Source organism: Astatotilapia calliptera, chromosome 3 (genome assembly GCF_900246225.1).
Source record: "Astatotilapia calliptera chromosome 3, fAstCal1.2, whole genome shotgun sequence".
Taxonomy (NCBI): domain Eukaryota; kingdom Metazoa; phylum Chordata; class Actinopteri; order Cichliformes; family Cichlidae; genus Astatotilapia; species Astatotilapia calliptera.
This window is the reverse complement of record NC_039304.1, coordinates 3,404,339-3,421,014: the sequence shown is the minus strand read 5'-3', so window position 1 is coordinate 3,421,014 and position 16,676 is coordinate 3,404,339. Positions and strand designations below refer to the sequence as shown.

Genomic DNA, 16,676 nt, shown 5'->3' with positions numbered 1-16,676 from the left:
TATATTAAAAACACACGCTGTATTTTAAAGAACATACATTAAGAAGCAGATTATATTAGATTTATATTTTAAATAAGACAAAATTTGGATGTTACAGCAGTAAAATGATTGTATCTCTACAGTTTAAACATGTAATAAGCTTTGCCCTGCACAGAGTGGATAGTGAAACACATGGAATCATCATAAATACATTATTTCATATTTATTACTTCCCCCTCCTCTTTGCTTTATTATTGTAGCTCTAGTAATAAATAATAATGTAAGGATGCCCATAGTATATACAGTATTCTGAAGAAGGTCTAAAGTGTCACTGTGTGCGTGCATGTGTGTGTTTTATTTAGATGGATTTAAAAAAATATTACCCATGATATAACATTGTGCAGACATGGCTGGTAAGGACATGAGGAGGAAACAGCAGGAGCTGTGTGAGGCTACTAAAGGCAGTGCTATAACATTTTTCTGTCATCATTTTATTATAGATTAAGTGCTGGAGTTGTTAGGTGTGGATAATTAGATTATAGTTTATTGCAATAGCAAGTTGTGCCTTGTTCTCACATAGACAGCAAGTGCAGAGTGATATATGAAATGATGGGATGGAAGGAAGAAGAGAAGCAAAGAGTGATTCACAGGAAGAGCCTAAATTATTTCTCACAGTTTTTTGTGTCCTTATGGTTCCAAGCGCTGTCACCAATCTTTGCATCTTGTTATTATCTCATGACACTTGTTTAATCAGCTACCATCTCTCCTGTGGACTTTTTACTGTCTACAGTCTCAGACCAACACAGCCCTGCCCTCCAGCACTATCAGCAGCAACCCCTCAACAGCAACATTGTACCCATCAGGTGAAGCATCGGCTACGTTTGCTTTGCCTTGTTGCCCATATTAGATTCTTGATGAATGTGTGTTGTTGTTATTCAGCCTGGTTCAATGTGCCCCTTTCTAACTTTGAGCACCCGCCCCTTTAAACCTCTCTGCACGGCCCTGGTTGCCTGAATATTGTCAGGCAGCTGGGTGCTGTGCCTCGACCCTTTCTTCCTTTGCATTTGTGGTTTGGTGCCATAAATGCACAACATAGAAGAGCCACCTCGACGGGACAACACTCAGCGGTTCATCTGTCTCTCTTCCACAGCATGTCTTTATCCTGTCTTCCTTCTCTCACCCCAACCAATCACAGCAGATGGCCCCGCCCCTCCCTGAGCCTGGTCGGAGGTTTCTTCCTGTTAAAAGGGAGTTTTTCCTTCCCACTGTCGCCAAAGTGCTGCTCATAGGGGGTCATATTGTTGGGTTTTTCTCTGTATGTATTATTGTACGAGCTACCTTACAGTATAAAGCACCTTGAGACGACTGCTGTTGTGATTTGGTGCTGTGTAAATAAAACTGAATTGAATTAAGAAACAACTCTTAGATTCCTCACATGATTCTCCTGTATTCCTACGGGACGCCAAGGTAATATAACATGGAAGTGTGTCGCAGTGCCTGGTGGCCACATGTTACCCATAAACTGTCAACCTGACCGTACTGTAGCTACGTCCAAAGACTAGTTAACCCCTTAGCAGTCGGACGTACCGCCCGCGGTACATTGGATGGTTTAGGGGACTAATTGGTTACGTACAAAAACTTATCAAAAAAGAAGCTAAACATGTTATATATATTTGGAAAGCTGAGATTCTCGTGATTCGAACGATGTAAAGCATTTCAAGATAGAATCAACATAGCAGGTACAATTAGTGTTTATGTCAGGCTGCCAACATCGAAAAAAAAAAAAAAAAGTAAGGTCTGTACTCACTTATTTTGCACCTGTTAGTCCACTGGTTCATAATATTCCAACAAAAACGGTGTAGTTAGACTGCCAAGAGTCCAGGCAATCCAAATCAGTCCAATATTTAGTCTCTGAGACATTTATATGTTGATAAACATCCACTGAATGTAATAGTATTTTTTCAAAGTAGCCGGCGAATAATCCTATTTTCGCTGCTTCCTGAAGCATTAGCAGCTTTTGACATGTAAATATTCCGGGTATTTTGATCTCAAAATGGCCGCTGACCTCTGCACTTTCGATTGACACCTCATTTGAACCAATGGGTGCTTCACACAGGTGTGAACAAGCAGCGATAGCCAAACACAGCTGGTGGTCAGCGGTCTGGCCAGCCCCCCTTTGATGGGCAGTAACTTCTTCCAATTGTGGCAGAGTGTCAAAATGATTGGCGTATCAGATAGCCAATGATCTTTAAAGAAGATTGATATGCAGCTTAAGGGGGAGGACACTTGTTTTTGCCCTCCTATTTGCATGCGCAAAAGGTTTTTGTGACTCGTGCGCTTTTGCGTAAACTTTCATAGCGACGACAGCGCGTTCTGAGAGAAGTTTTTGAGAGAAGTTTCGAGAGAACTTGCGACCAAAGGAGCATAGCGACGACAGCGCGTTCTGAGAGAAGTTTTTGAGAGAAGTTTTGAGAGAACTTGCGACCAAAGGAGCTTTGTAAGTACAAAATGGCAAAGAGGAAAACTTACTTCTCACTGGAAGAAGTCCTCGAACAATGCACTCGGCGTGACAGTGATCAGTCGGAGGAAGATATTTCCGAAGAAGACAGTGATGTTTCCTTTGGTGACTCGGTAGCAGAGGATATTTTTTTGGATGGAGGAGACGCTACGCTCGACATGTAAGTGTTTATTATATCATAGAATGATATTACTGTTTGTATGTGTGCCTTTGTGTGTGTGTGCGCGCGCCTGCTCCTCTGTGTGTTTGATGCGTTTTTACTAACTCCTGCTGTGTTTATATTGTTTGTTTGTGTGTGTGCATCTTTGTGTTTTGATTGTGTTCTTACTAACTCACGTCGTGTGTCTTTATATAATGTGTGTGTGTGTGTATATATATATATATATATATATATATATATATATATATATATAATGTGTGTGTTTTGAGGTGTTCCTGCTAACTTATATCGTTGTTGTTTTTTTGTATATCACAGACAATCATCAGAATCAGATGAACTATGGGAGCCAGCCAGTAAAAAGACAAGTACAGAGGAACACGATGACAGCATTTCGTCAGAAGAGGAGCCACATCCTTCCACTTTCCAAAGAGTTTCTGGAAGCAGAAGGCCAAGAGGTAGGGGCAGAAGGCCAAGAGGTAGGGGGAGAGGAAGAGGAAGAGGGAGAGGGAGAACTGGCAGCAGTCAAGCTGAGATGCCAGCCAGTACATCTGAAGAGGGATGGAATGATACAGATGTTCCAGACATAATACCACCACAGCCCACCTTCAGGCCCATCAAATCACCAGGACCTCAGATCATAACTACAGCTTCATACACACTTTTACAGCTTTTTCAACTTTATTTCACAAACTCCATGTTGCTGACAATAATTAAAAACACAAATGACTTTGGATCAACATGCCACAAGCCCTCTAACCCATGGATTGACTTGACTTTACAGGACATGTATGCTTTTATGGCCATGGTGATTTATATGGGTCTGGTCAAACTCCCTGCAATCACTGATTACTGGCGAGGTAGTAAACTGTACAGCCTTCCATTCCCTAAAAAAATAATGTCTTGTAAGAAGTTTCAAAGGATCTGCCGCTCCCTTCACCTAAGCAGTTTGGAGGACAATGCTGCTAATGAGCAGAGAAGAGGTACGGCAGATTTTGACCGTCTCTGCAAAATAAAACCATTATACACGGAGATGAGGGAGGTCTGTAAAAAAAACTATAACCCTGGCCAAGAAATTTCCATTGACGAGCGAATGGTTGCCTCCAAAGCACGTATTGGAATAAAGCAATACATGAAAAATAAGCCTGTTCGCTGGGGATACAAACTTTTTGTTTTGGCAGATTCGAGCAACGGATATACATGGGACTTTTTCGTGTATGAAGGGAAGCTGCAGGGAAACAGTGGCAAGGGACTAAGTTATGAATCCGTGATGGAGCTTATCGATACACGGTTGCTTGGCACAGGATACAAACTTTTTGTAGATAATTTTTATACTAGTCCCTCCCTTTTCCGTGACCTCCTTCAGAAGAGGATCTGGGCATGTGGAACAATACGAACAAATAGAATTGGATTTCCAAAAACCAAAGAAAATTGCCTGGACTCTAAATCTCCCCGTGGCAGCATAAGATGGATCCGAAAGGACTCCCTTCTCTTCGTTCAGTGGCGAGACACAAGGGATGTGTTCCTGTGCTCAACCCTCCACACAGCCCATGCTGGGGACACTGTTCAAAGGAGAGTTAGAGATGCAGATGGACACTGGGTGCTGAAAGACATCTCTGTTCCACCAGCAGTGAAGGAGTATAATCGGTATGTATTTTATATTCAACAATCTATATAACTATTATGTTATTTATTTTGTTTTTTGGAAATCCAATTTTGTTTGTTCTTGTTATTCAATTCTGTTTGTTCTTGTTTTTTCTGTCAATGCAGGTGCATGGGTGGGGTGGACCACTCCGATGCCTTGATAAACTACTATAAAGTCATCCACAAGACTCAGAGGTGGTATAAGACATTTTTTTATCATTTTCTGGACATTGCTGTTGTGAATGCCTTCCTGCTTCACAAGAGCATCACAAAGGGTAAAGGAGAGGTACCCATGCACCAAAAGGCTTTTCGGGAGACACTTATTGAGGAGCTGGCAGCGGCAGCTGGCAGCCTTGCTCCATCGCACGCACCATCACCCTCTCCAAACAGAGCACATCACAAGCCTGTGCATATCAGTGGACACAGCACCACAGGTCGTCTGAGGTGCAGACACTGCCAGGCAAAGACACCAGTAAAGTGCTCCTCCTGTGATGTGCCTTTGTGCTTTTTGCCAAGTCGAGATTGTTATAAAGACTGGCATGATGCCAATGATCTCTAAAAAATATAATTGTAAAAAGACATTTGTGTGAAAAACTATATATATATTTATACACACACAGATGCATATACATAATGTGTATATATAGTGGGTTTTAAGTCAGTGTTCCTGTGATGTTCCAGTATTAAGTTACTTGCTTGCCTTCAATTTAGTTGTATTTTCCTTGTCTCATCCTCATTTCAGAGGATCTGCAGTACACATCATCATATACAGTGAGGTTGTTGTGCTGTTAGTAAGATAAATGACAGAGAATGACGTTTAGGTAGTTGCTCTGTATTATGTTGGTACATGACGCAGACGAAAATAAAAGAAGAGGGATCACTTCCTTAAATTTAGTTTCAGTATTTTTAGATGGACGCGTACAGATTTGTTTTCCTCACAGTGTTGTATAGTTCATTATTATACATTTAAATACAATTTAAAAGTGATCAGATAAAAATTGGGAATATTTTAAATATTTTGTTTCTATCCCAAATGTCAGGACAAGTTTGATTTAAAATAATGAGGAAGTTCCCCAAAAACACAACTGAAGGTTTTGGAGAGACAATGTGACAGAACAGTTGTGGAAGTAATATTAATGCCATAATACTTTTTTTTCCCTTTACATTTGTTTCGAAATTGAAAAAAAAACACTGTATAATGTTTATGCTCCTGTAATTTTGTAAAGTATTGACAATAAATCTGGATGTAAGAATAGCTCTGAGTGTAACCTTTAATTAGAGACCAAAATTAGGACTGTACATAAAAGCATTCAAGAATTACAGCCTTTTATGTGTTGATTGTTACAAAGGGCCATTTGGAGTCTCCAAGTGGCCTTTTTTGGGTAGCGCCTATACATAGACCTAAATAAACTTGCATAGAACACTCATTTTCTAAGATATTGTTATCAAATTTGAATTGTGGCTTGGTAAGGCTTCATGCTTTGATCCTGTTGTGTTTTCCAGCTAATACCTCACAAGGTAGGCATCTGCATGCATTCCTTACAAAAAAAAACTTGGGCGGATTTTTTTTTCTCTCTTTTTTAGTGTGTTCAAAGTTCTATTACTCAATAGCAGTATGACATAAAGTGATTCTGACACCTCAGGAACAAACTACAGATTGTCTCCTTTCAAAAGAGACCAAAACCATGCATATACTCCAAATGGTTCAAGAGCAGCATGCAATTTATTTTGGAGATGCCTTTTTCACAAATTTTAGGCAAAATTGGTAGGACTGCTAAGGGGTTAAAGATTAAAGCTTTTTGGGGGGTTAAATCTGACATAAATAAAGAAAGAATAACATTAAAGTCGATTCTTTTGATCACTGTAGTTCTACTTTGAGGATATGATGTGTAAAAACCCTCAGTTGTGGCTGGTGGATCTCACATTCCTGGTCTTTGTAATTCCAGTTCAATGAAGCCTCATTTTCACCTTTTTCCAGGTAAATTTTCCCAACTGTTCTAATGTCCATGCTGTGGCATTGTCCCATCATTTGTATTTCCTGTTAATGGATTTTTAATATGGTCTGGGAAATTACTATATATGAGTAACTTCCTGTTGTATTGCAGCTTAAGGCCATTGTCACTGAAATAAAGCCCAAGTTGTAATAGTTTGCATCCAGAACGAGGAAAAGGAAGAAACCCAAACACTGCTCAGTGGATGAGTCCGTCCTGGAATAAATACCAGGACAAAACTAAAAAGAAGAGCTTGTTTCCTCGAAGCAACAACAGAAAGCTCTTTGTCTCTACAGATGTTTCTGGGAAACACGTTAACAATATTTAAACATTTGTTCTTAATAAACGTTTTTACTTAATGATGCTTTATGATATTTCTATCTGACCTAATGCAGCAGCGTATCCACATGAACTCTGCAGTGTTTCTACCCAGAGGCCACCGTGGTCCTTCTTTACTAATGCTGAGGGTTTTCTCCCAGCCGTGATAGCCTTTGACAGGTAAACTGAGTCATTCCAGCCCAGTGCAAAAATAACCTCCCTGTCTGCTCTTAACTTCACGCATCGATGCTAAAACGTTGCATAACTGAACCTGCAGACTGTGATCCTGTAGCTGTCGAGGAGAGGGCTTGATGCCGTCCATCTTCTGCTCAATTAACAACGCCTGCAACCTTTTGAGCCTTTGTCCTGCTACAGTCACAAATATAACATCATCACTCTTTATTTCATGCACTACAGACTGCTGTCATTTGTCTGTTATGGCCCCACAAGGTCACTGAATCAACCCCACAGCATCACGTACAAGTTTTCAAAGCGGTGTTCTGATCTGCTTCGAGTTTTCATCATTTTAGCCAGCCCCTCCGATCTTCTCCAGGTAAACACTACAAAGAAAGAGTTCAGTCTGCATAAAACATCTTGTGCATGTCACACGATACAGCATCCACAGCAGTATACACTGCAAACAGCAGAAGCTCTTCCTTCTTAGCCTTCGGTCCAGCAGTGATGACCTCCTCCTGCTTTTGGTTCACATCACCTTTCTCCTGAAAATCTGAGCTGGGCTTGACAAACCCTCAGCTCAGCGTGATATAAAGGTGGCTCTTCTAGTGTATTTGCCATCTCCTGAGCTCTCATTGTTACCATCTCACATTCTTCTCCAATCCATGGTTAGGGAGCTGCTCATAGGGGGTCATATGATTGTTGGGTTCTTCTCTGTATCTATGAAGCGCCATGAGGCGACTTTTGTTGTGATTTGGCGCTATATAAATAAAATGGAATTGTCAGGGTCAAAGTTCAGAGGTAAGTTTGTTCAGCAAATGAATGACAATAAATCATACATGTTTGCTGATTCACAGGTTAACAGCCTGGAGGAACAGGGCTGTGTCGTTCCTGTGATGCGATTCAGCTTTATTTCAGCCACTCAACAAAACAACATTATATTATATTTAATATATATTAAATATGTGCCAACTGATTCAGTACGTTTCATGTAGAAATATCTGTGGCAACCTTTTGTTGCAGCAATGATCTCAAAACACAAGGGGGGGGGGGCTAAGATGAATGTCTGCTGTGAGGACAGGGGGTGTGCATGTGTGCTCAAGTCACGTGACACGTCATTTACGCAACATTTGGTCGATTTCAAAGTTACAGTGAGATAAAATCATGTTATGGATTGCACTCAGTATATTGTGCCGACATGGTGAGATTGTGTCTGTCGAGCCGAGGAGAGCGTCGCAGTGCCAAAAGCTGTAAAATGAACTATCAGGCTGGAGTGTGCTGCCACAGCACAGAGCAGTCACAGAGTCCTGCAGGCAGAAGAGGAGTGATCGTGTTAGCCACCTTACAAAACAAAAAGACATGAAGTGAAAAGCAGAGCGCAGAGTGAGGCAGAAGAAGACAGACTGGGCCAAGTCCTGCATGTGCGAGAGCGAGCGAGACCCGGGACAACGTCATCCGCCTCGCCTGGACTAGTCCGCCGGCCGGAGGAGGGACAGTGGCTGCACTGTGCAGCCGAAGACTCACTTTGATCGCGCAGGAAACGAGCGACGCAACCGGTCCACCGTCCGTGCAAACTGCGCCAGGCAGCGTATTGCACGCTGGAGGACACCGAGGAAAGTCACAGTAGGAGCGGCGCTTAGTGAGAGGTGATGTCGGGGGGACATGGCTTCTTCTCCGGTCACCCCAGCATCGCTTGAAGGAGAAACACCTTCACCCACCGGGAACGAGGAGCCCGCGACCACCCGACAGGTACGACACGCCTCCGAGACCCTCTGCGCGCCCGGTAACGTTGTAACGTTTTACCGAAGTTCATTCGCAAACACACCAGTTTAAGATGGACCCGAGAATCAGCACACGGGAGCACTGGTGTCTGACTCAGCAGAAACGGCGCGACGTGCGTGTAATGCTTCGTATTTGATAACGATGGAATAATTCTTTAAAATAAGCACACAGATAAACACTGGTGGGTGGAAAAGCTCGTGTTTTGGTGAAATGAGTCCCGCCTAGTCCGGTCTACACCTCATTCAGCAAACATCTGAGTCACCCTGAGACGCCAGTGCGCGTCCTTGTGATGCAAAAAGCCGTAAGTGACACGCTGTTTACACGCAGGAGCAGTTTAACACATGCAGGTTGTGCCAGTAGGCGTTTCCTTCAATGTGACACCAAACGTGTAAATCAGTGCTGGGAGCGGATGTTGGACCTGATCAGTCTTAATCTGACAAACTGTAGTTCCTGCTCTGTTTCTAATTCAGCCCCATGACAGACAACCAGCATGTTCTCCTGTCACGTGTTATTGACACGCACATATTTAGTCCGTGTGTGGGATGTTAAAGGTGAGTTTGTTCAGGGCACGATCAGACTGAGGCCATTTCAACAGGTGCAAGGAAGTGTTAGTGTGGTTACTACGGCAGCACTGATGCCCTGATGAGTGCACATGGCTGGAATGAAAAGTCAATGCTATGTATAGCATGAACTACTTGTTGTCTAAGGCGGTGCAGAGAGTGAGCAGGAAATATCTGAGGTTGGATATTTCAGTACATACAGAGCTGTGCAGAGACATTAGGATCTTAAACTATTGTCTGTATCTGGCAAAGCGAGAATCTGAGCCTTGTGTACAAACTGTCTGGTGTTTGTTCTGGCAGGAATATGAAACTACTGTGCACAGCATGCTTATTAAGATGGCCCAGGACCAGGTCATCTTGCAGGATGGTAGTGTTACATCGAGAAGGTTCCTCTTTAATTGTTGGATTTCTGTGTGAGTTTTCTCCCTGTGCCTCTGTGGCCTCTCCCCACAGTATCTGTGTTTGTGTTTAAAGTGTTTAAAGTACAGCACTAGATGATCGTATGGGTGAATGTGACTTGTTGTAAAGCACTTTGAGTTGTTGTCTATATAAAGTCTAAATGGAAATCCACTTATGTGCAGAGGACCAGAAGATCCAGCGCATCGAAATAAAAAGTTCTTTGCTTAAACAATGAATTGTGCGATAAAATATTAATTTACAAATTCATTTTTAAGTTATTTTATTTATTCAATACAAAAGTAATTTATTATCTAGTAATTTAATTGAAAAGAAAATTCTGTTGGTTTTTGTTTTTTGCCCTTCTCCCCCGTCCCTCTTCTCAGCTGTTTCTCTTTCTTTCCCCCAGTCAAGTCTGTCCCGTATTCAGTAAGTGAAAATAAAATAAACAATAAAAGGTGAATCAAATGGACCATTACGGCAAGGCTGGGATGGTCAGTTTGGTAAAGTAAATCCGTTGGGCATCTTTCTTTGCCTTTAGACAACAATTCTGATGCAAAAGAGCCAAACGGGACAGGCAAAAAAAATAAATAAAATAAAATAAATATTTATAAATCAGTATTTGAAAATAAATAATTATTCCATTAATAAATACTTCAAATCAGAAAAAAAAAGAAATAAAATCTCAATAAAAACCTCACATCAAAAATCCTTTTCCTGTGTCGTCTCATGTCCAACATCTGTGTAGGCAGAGTGTAAACACAGAGGCTGAATGGCCTTTGGTATAGGTGCAAAGCTAAGACTGTCTAACCAATGACAGAGCTCCTTACCTCGCACCGGCTAATTTGCATTGCTCCGGGATTTTGGAAATTTATCCATTTATTCATTATGATGTGCTTCAGCAGAAACACACACACACACACACATATATATATATATATATGTGTGTGTGTGTGTGTGTTTCTGTGGTTCAGCATCATAATGCTGAACCACAGAAACACACACACACACACACACATATATATATATATATATGTGTGTGTGTGTGTGTGTTTCTGTGGTTCAGCATCATAATGCTGAACCACAGAAACACACACACACACACACACACATATATATATATCTATATATCTATGTGTGTGTGTGTGTGTGTGTTTCTGTGGTTCAGCATCATAATGCTGAACCACAGAAACACACACACACACACACACACACACACACATATATATATATATATATATATATATATATGTATATATATTAGGGGTGCAACGATACTCGTATCGATATTGAACCGTTCGATACAGTGCTTTCGGTTCAGTACACATATGTATCGAACAATACAACATTTTTAATTTATTTCATCAACTTTCCTTCTGCAGATGCTGTCTGTGTTGAGCGCTCAGTGGATCTGCGTTCGACTACTCCGCCTAGGCTGCACTGTCGAGCACAGATCCACTGAGCGCAGCGCAAGCTAGCGAGACAGAAGCTAAGCTCGTTGCAACATGGCAAACTGAACCTCCCCCACCCTCATTCAGATCTGGTCTTTGGAACTATTTTGGTTTTCATGTGACGTATGACCCTGAAGGTAAGCGCGTCATGGACTAAAGTAAAACAGTATGTTGGATGTGCCACGCAATGCTCAATTACATGGGTGGGAACTAGTGTGTTAGCGCAGTTAGCTCGTTAACGTGTTGGCCGTCCAGCCCCACGCACGGGGCGATCCGCGGTAGCTCGTTAACGGAGATTTGCCGTGTTGTGGCGTTAAGGTCATTTCAGATTAACGCTGACAGCACTAGTGGGAACACAACGAATATGACTGCACATTTACTCCGACATCATCCTAGTGCAAAGACAAGTGGAAGCAGACAAAACAACAAGCACCATGCTACAAACTTTACCCGAGTCATTTAGACAGCCGTTAGCACAGGATTCTCCTTATGGGGACCTGATATGTTTAATATGCTGCTGAGAATATAGCCCAGAAGAAGCGGATAGTAGAGCTTTTATTTTGAAAGAGACATTTCTCTGTAATAAACTCTCTTTTCCAAAGATGAGCGATTTCTCCATCAGATAGATTTATTTATTTTTTATTACTTTGTTGTTTCAGCAACATTAAATTTAAAAACTGTACGTTTGAGTTAAAATATATATTTATAATTTTAATAAATGACAAATTAAAAAGGCATGAACATTTTTTTTGTATCGAAAAAATATCGAACCGTGACACCAAAGTATCGAACCGAACCGTGAATTTTGTTTGTCGTTGCACCCCTAATATATGTGTGTGTGTGTATTTATACATCAATCCATTTTCTTGCTTATGGAGTTCAGGGCCTGGGACCTACTCCATGTCAGCTTTCAGTGTTTATGAACATGAACATTATGAACTCATGACTCCCTTGGGAAGCCTATGGTTTTTCATAGGCAGGGGATATTTGTTTTATCACAGTTCATTACCAAACAGAGCAGGGTTCTAATTGATTTGTGGCTTTTAGGATATTATGTACAGGTGTGTAAAAGTGGAGTGAATATAATTACAAACAGCAATGCTAGTGGAGTGATGACAGACAGGGCGGTTGGGGGGTGGTGAACAGTTTGCCAACAGTTCTCCCCTGTAGAGAAGGACATCTGCCATTTCTTTTTCCTTTTAGTCAAACAATTCAGGTAGTGATGAAAGAAAATCAGACTGTGGCAGTGCTTGCAGCAGGTAACGGAGTGATAATGCAGAGTTTTTACTGCAGTGGACAGTCCCTAGTGTGACCATCGCTGGAACCAACCAGCTGATTTACACCATGGCAGCAGTCACCAGTGAAGTTCTTGGCTGCAACATGAACAATCTCAAGTAGCAATGCTACTAAACTTGCTGGAGAACTTTTAGTTCAGGCCACTTGATGAGTTTCACACAGTACTGCATATTATTTTATTAGGTTGGCACAAATGTAGGATTGTGTTTGTGATATCACGATGTATCTGTTTCCTTTTCATATTACACTAAAGAGATCATCGCCTACAAGCCTCCGTAAACGAACAGCATGTCTATAAAAGCCCATTCATCATCCGGCCCTCCTGCTCAAACACAACCATGTAGCGCTCATCCCTCCACCCGTCTCATTCAGCATCCACATACATGTTGCAGGGAACGGGAAATAGAGTAGAGCAGCAAAGCTTGATTTTCTTTAGGATTGGTTAAACTAAAAGACGTTGACAAGGAATTTTAAGGGTTTTAGGAAGCATAAAATCGAAATCAGTTGTATTGGATACGAGTATAAATGAGTGCTTAGGCTCATGCAAGAAAAAACATCTTAGACAGGATATGACAAAACGTACTGTGATACAATTCTTCATTACTACAGCTCATTGAGTGCTTTTGTAAAAAGTCAAATCTGTGTGCTCCATTAAACCCTGTAGAAGTTGTTTCGAATGCTGACAGTGGACAAACAAAGTTGTCATTTAGCTTAAACATTAACAGTAGAAAAGGCCCGATAGGAATCTAACATCCTTGGAATCAAGCTGTGGGAGTGAGTTTTGAAACCTTTCTGTAGGACTGCTTTAAACTTGCCTTCTTGGTGATGTGTTGTCTGATGTCTTGTTTGACTTGAGCAGATTCTTTACGTGCTTTAAGTTTCTAACACATTTGCTTTAACCAGTAATTGAAACTGCTGAGTAGGAAGTACTAAAGTGGGTGTTGAGCATGTTGGGTGTGTCCTTATTACCTGTTTCGATGTTTTCTTTTAATTGAAAGCGTTTCATGAATATGAAATGCTTCTGCGTAATGTTAAACGTTATAAAATATTCTTATGATTTAAACTCTGTATTCATGGCTTATTCTTTCCTGGCCTTTCCTGTAAGCACTTTTATGCTCGGTGGTAAAATATCACAGAACTAGCAGTTTGGCGAGTGTCATACCGCCTGGATTAGTGGCTCAGCTGGTAATTCAGAGATTTATGTAGCTGAGTTTGCTGTGTCATGCTGATTTGGGGAGACTGGACACAGACCTGAGTCATTCTCTTCTGGGTGATCACAGTGGTTACTCTCCTCCCTTCCTCATCTCACCCTGCAAAGAAATCTTTGTTGTTCTGCCTTGACCTCTTCCTCTGTGTTAGTTTGCTGTCCTTTCATTAGCTAGCTTTAGGACTTCTCCTCTCCTCCATGAATGTATCCCCACTAATCCCATTACATGCTTGTCCTTGTCCCACATTTATCAAACATACTTTTTAAAATCAAACAGTTAGAAATGACATTCATTACTTCATTATGTAACATGTCCCTGTGATCTAAACAGCCTGTTAGCCCTCGGAGCACATTTAAGTAAATTGAAATAATTGTGCCAATAAATTAGATTTGAAAGCTCTTATTCTAATTTTCTGTTTTGATGATATTTGGGATATGCTGTTTATGTAGAACAGCTAAAACTAGTTCTTTATATTCCCATATAAATGATAAACACACATTATTTACAAAACACTGCCCGGTGGACGCCAAAGGACGGCCTGTTTTGATTACGCTGGGATCTTTTTGGACTGCACATTTTTGGTCTACGATCAAAGCTGCCACACCACGCTGGATTAATCTCCCAGTAGCTGAGTTTATGAAGTCATAAGAAAGGAATGTCCCACACGTTCCTGCTGTTACACCATATTTGGACTGGGACACCTTTGCTAACCTCTGTTGCTCAATGACACACTGATTTGAATCTGAAGGCGCTGGCGACATATTTGCAGCAGTGTGGGTTCACAGAGGCTGTTTGGACTCTGAGCATGTGACACACCAGTAGCGTGCCACGCTGGGCCTCTCGGGGTGGTGTACAGTGTCACTGTGTGTGTCTATTTAAGTGTTTGTCGTGTAAATGAGGACAACCAAGATATGTGAAGTATAGAGTGGTGTACCACAGTGACAGGTTAATGTCAGTGTGAGTGTGTAGCAGTTTGTGTGGCCAGAGAAGGTCAGCAGCCTCCAGAGGACAAAGCGCTTGTGTTCTTCCACAATCGCCCGTTTGATCAGACAGATCATTTGGCATCTGTCAGGCTAAAAACAACAACACAACATGAAACCAAGCATACGCTCTGCAGTCCTGCAGCTAACTCCTGACAGTCTGTCTGCTGTAGGCTGAAGAAATCAGGGGCTCATTCATCTGCACCTGTCAGCGTCTTTATGCTAACAATAGATCAAACAGTATGTGTCCACAGGATGTGTAATGTTGAAGGTTACCGTACATCCTTATCTCCAGCACTGAGAATCAGTTATCACTGATCGCTGTCTCTGCTTTGTTTTGACATGTTTCATATTTATATATTTCATATTTATAAGGTAAATACCCTACAACATTACAGAGAAGAAGAAGTAACCCCAGGCTCGGTGAGGGGCAGCCATCTGCCGTCACCAGCTGGAGGTGATGAGTGGAAGACTCGATAGGCCACTCTTATTTTCATCCACTGCTTCGTTACCTCGACACGATGTTTTGGATCATCGTCATGCTTGAACATCCATCTTCATGGGACGAAGGTTCCTCGTCACAGTACGATACGCGGTCCTGTCTATTGGCCCTCCATGCAGGGAGGTCATCTTGTGCTCTTAGCAGAAAAGTGACCCATGTTTCCACCGCTTTACTGTGGGGGTGGTGTTCTTTGGTTTTTAGTGATTGTGAGGACGTTTTCACAGACAAACCGTCACAAAAAACCCATTAAGTGCCAAAATAACATAAACCTGTAGTTTTAAAAATAAATAACTACGAATTTTCAAAAACTTCTTAACAGAAAATCTGTTTAAACAAAAAGGTTTTGAAGTGCTTTTTAAAAGAATGGACAGAGTCAGCTGTAGACTGGTGCAGAGCCTTGGTGGTTTCTCTAATCCAGCACAGAGGCCAGTACATTAATCTAAATGCAGTGACACAAACACATTGATAATTTCTTCCAGTGCAGCAGAGGAGACCATGTTTAGAAATGTTAGGAGTGAGATAAAGATTTTACACAGTTGAAACTCAGAGAAGACTCAAACATTACACCAAGATTTTGAATGCTGAACTTAGCATGTGAACAAAAACAGAATAGAATGCGTTTTATTGTCACTACACACATGCACAATAAGCTTCAGAGCATCTCCTATTCAGTGCAGACGTGGGAAAGAAAGAGGGGTGAGTTGCACAGTTCTGCAGCACTATCTACAAATATAGAAACAAAACATAGTGCTATATATTACAGTGTGGGTTACTGCACCTAAATTAAGTGTTGCACAGTGGTGATGATAGTTGTGTAGTCTGTGTGTAGAGGTCCTAGATTGGGGGGTGGAACTGTGTTTATCATGTGTGAGTTCAGGCTGGTTATGGGTCTGTGGATCTCCTTGCTGATGCACCTGTAGCGCCTCCCTGAGGGAAGCAGGCTGAACACGTTGAAACCAGAGTGGGAGCTGTCCTTGATGATGCTTGCTGCTCTGCTGAGGCAGCGGGAGGAATAAATGTCCTTCAGGGAGGGGAGAGGGCAGCCGATGATCTTCTGTGCTGTCTTGACCACACTCTGAAGCCTCACTCTATCCGCCTTAGTGCAGCTGCCGTACCATACTGTGATGCAGTAGGTTAGCAGGCTCTCAATGGACGAGCGGTAGAAGGTCAGCAGCAGGTTGGAGTTCAGCTTGTACTTCCTGAAGACTCTCAGGAAGTGCAGCCGCTGTTGGGCCTTCTTGACGACCGCTGAGATGTTGTCTGTCCAGGAGGTGTCAGCAGAGATGAGGACACCAAGGAACCGGGAGGTGTGGACCCTCTCCACACACTCCCCGTTGATGTAGAGGGGGGCCAAGTCAGTGCCTCCTGACATTGACAATGACCTCTTTGGTTTTCTTAGTGTTCAGTCCCAGGCTGTTTTCTGAACACCATGCTGCCAACTTCAGGACTCTTTATGCTGATTCTTTCATCCGGGCTGGACTTCTTATTCTTGACTGAAACTTGGCTTTGCCCTGGTGAGTTCTTTTCTTTCTCAGAACCAACCCGATTCACCTTTCTGAGCTCACCCCGGTCCACTGACAGAGGTGGAGGGCCAGCTTCAGTTTTTAAAAACAAATTTCGATGTCGGCCGCTGTCATCATGTACCCCAGCTTCGAGGTGCAGTTATTGGAACTGAACTGAACCTCATTTCTTTGCGCTGTGGTGTATCGCCCCCCGAAAT

At 42.0% G+C, this 16,676-nt stretch overlaps 2 protein-coding genes across 2 annotated transcripts in view; both read left to right on the top strand.

Annotated features, from left to right (window-relative positions):
• The first annotated feature begins 1,343 nt into the window (after nucleotides 1-1,343).
• LOC113016658 (piggyBac transposable element-derived protein 4-like) lies at nucleotides 1,344-5,309 on the top strand. Its single transcript, XM_026159648.1, has 3 exons — nucleotides 1,344-2,657; nucleotides 2,973-4,301; nucleotides 4,425-5,309. The coding sequence occupies exons 1-3, from the start codon at nucleotides 2,488-2,490 to the stop codon at nucleotides 4,855-4,857; spliced, it is 1,932 nt and encodes a 643-aa protein (XP_026015433.1). The 5' UTR covers nucleotides 1,344-2,487; the 3' UTR covers nucleotides 4,858-5,309.
• Nucleotides 5,310-7,830: 2,521 nt separating this feature from the next.
• The window catches only part of ank2b (ankyrin 2b, neuronal), a 154,564-nt gene continuing 145,718 nt past the window's right edge, over nucleotides 7,831-16,676 (top strand). The window contains exon 1 of the mRNA XM_026159507.1: nucleotides 7,831-8,530. Within this exon, the coding sequence (XP_026015292.1) occupies nucleotides 8,444-8,530 (87 nt within the window). The 5' untranslated portion in view covers nucleotides 7,831-8,443. The remainder of the gene's footprint in view (nucleotides 8,531-16,676) is intronic.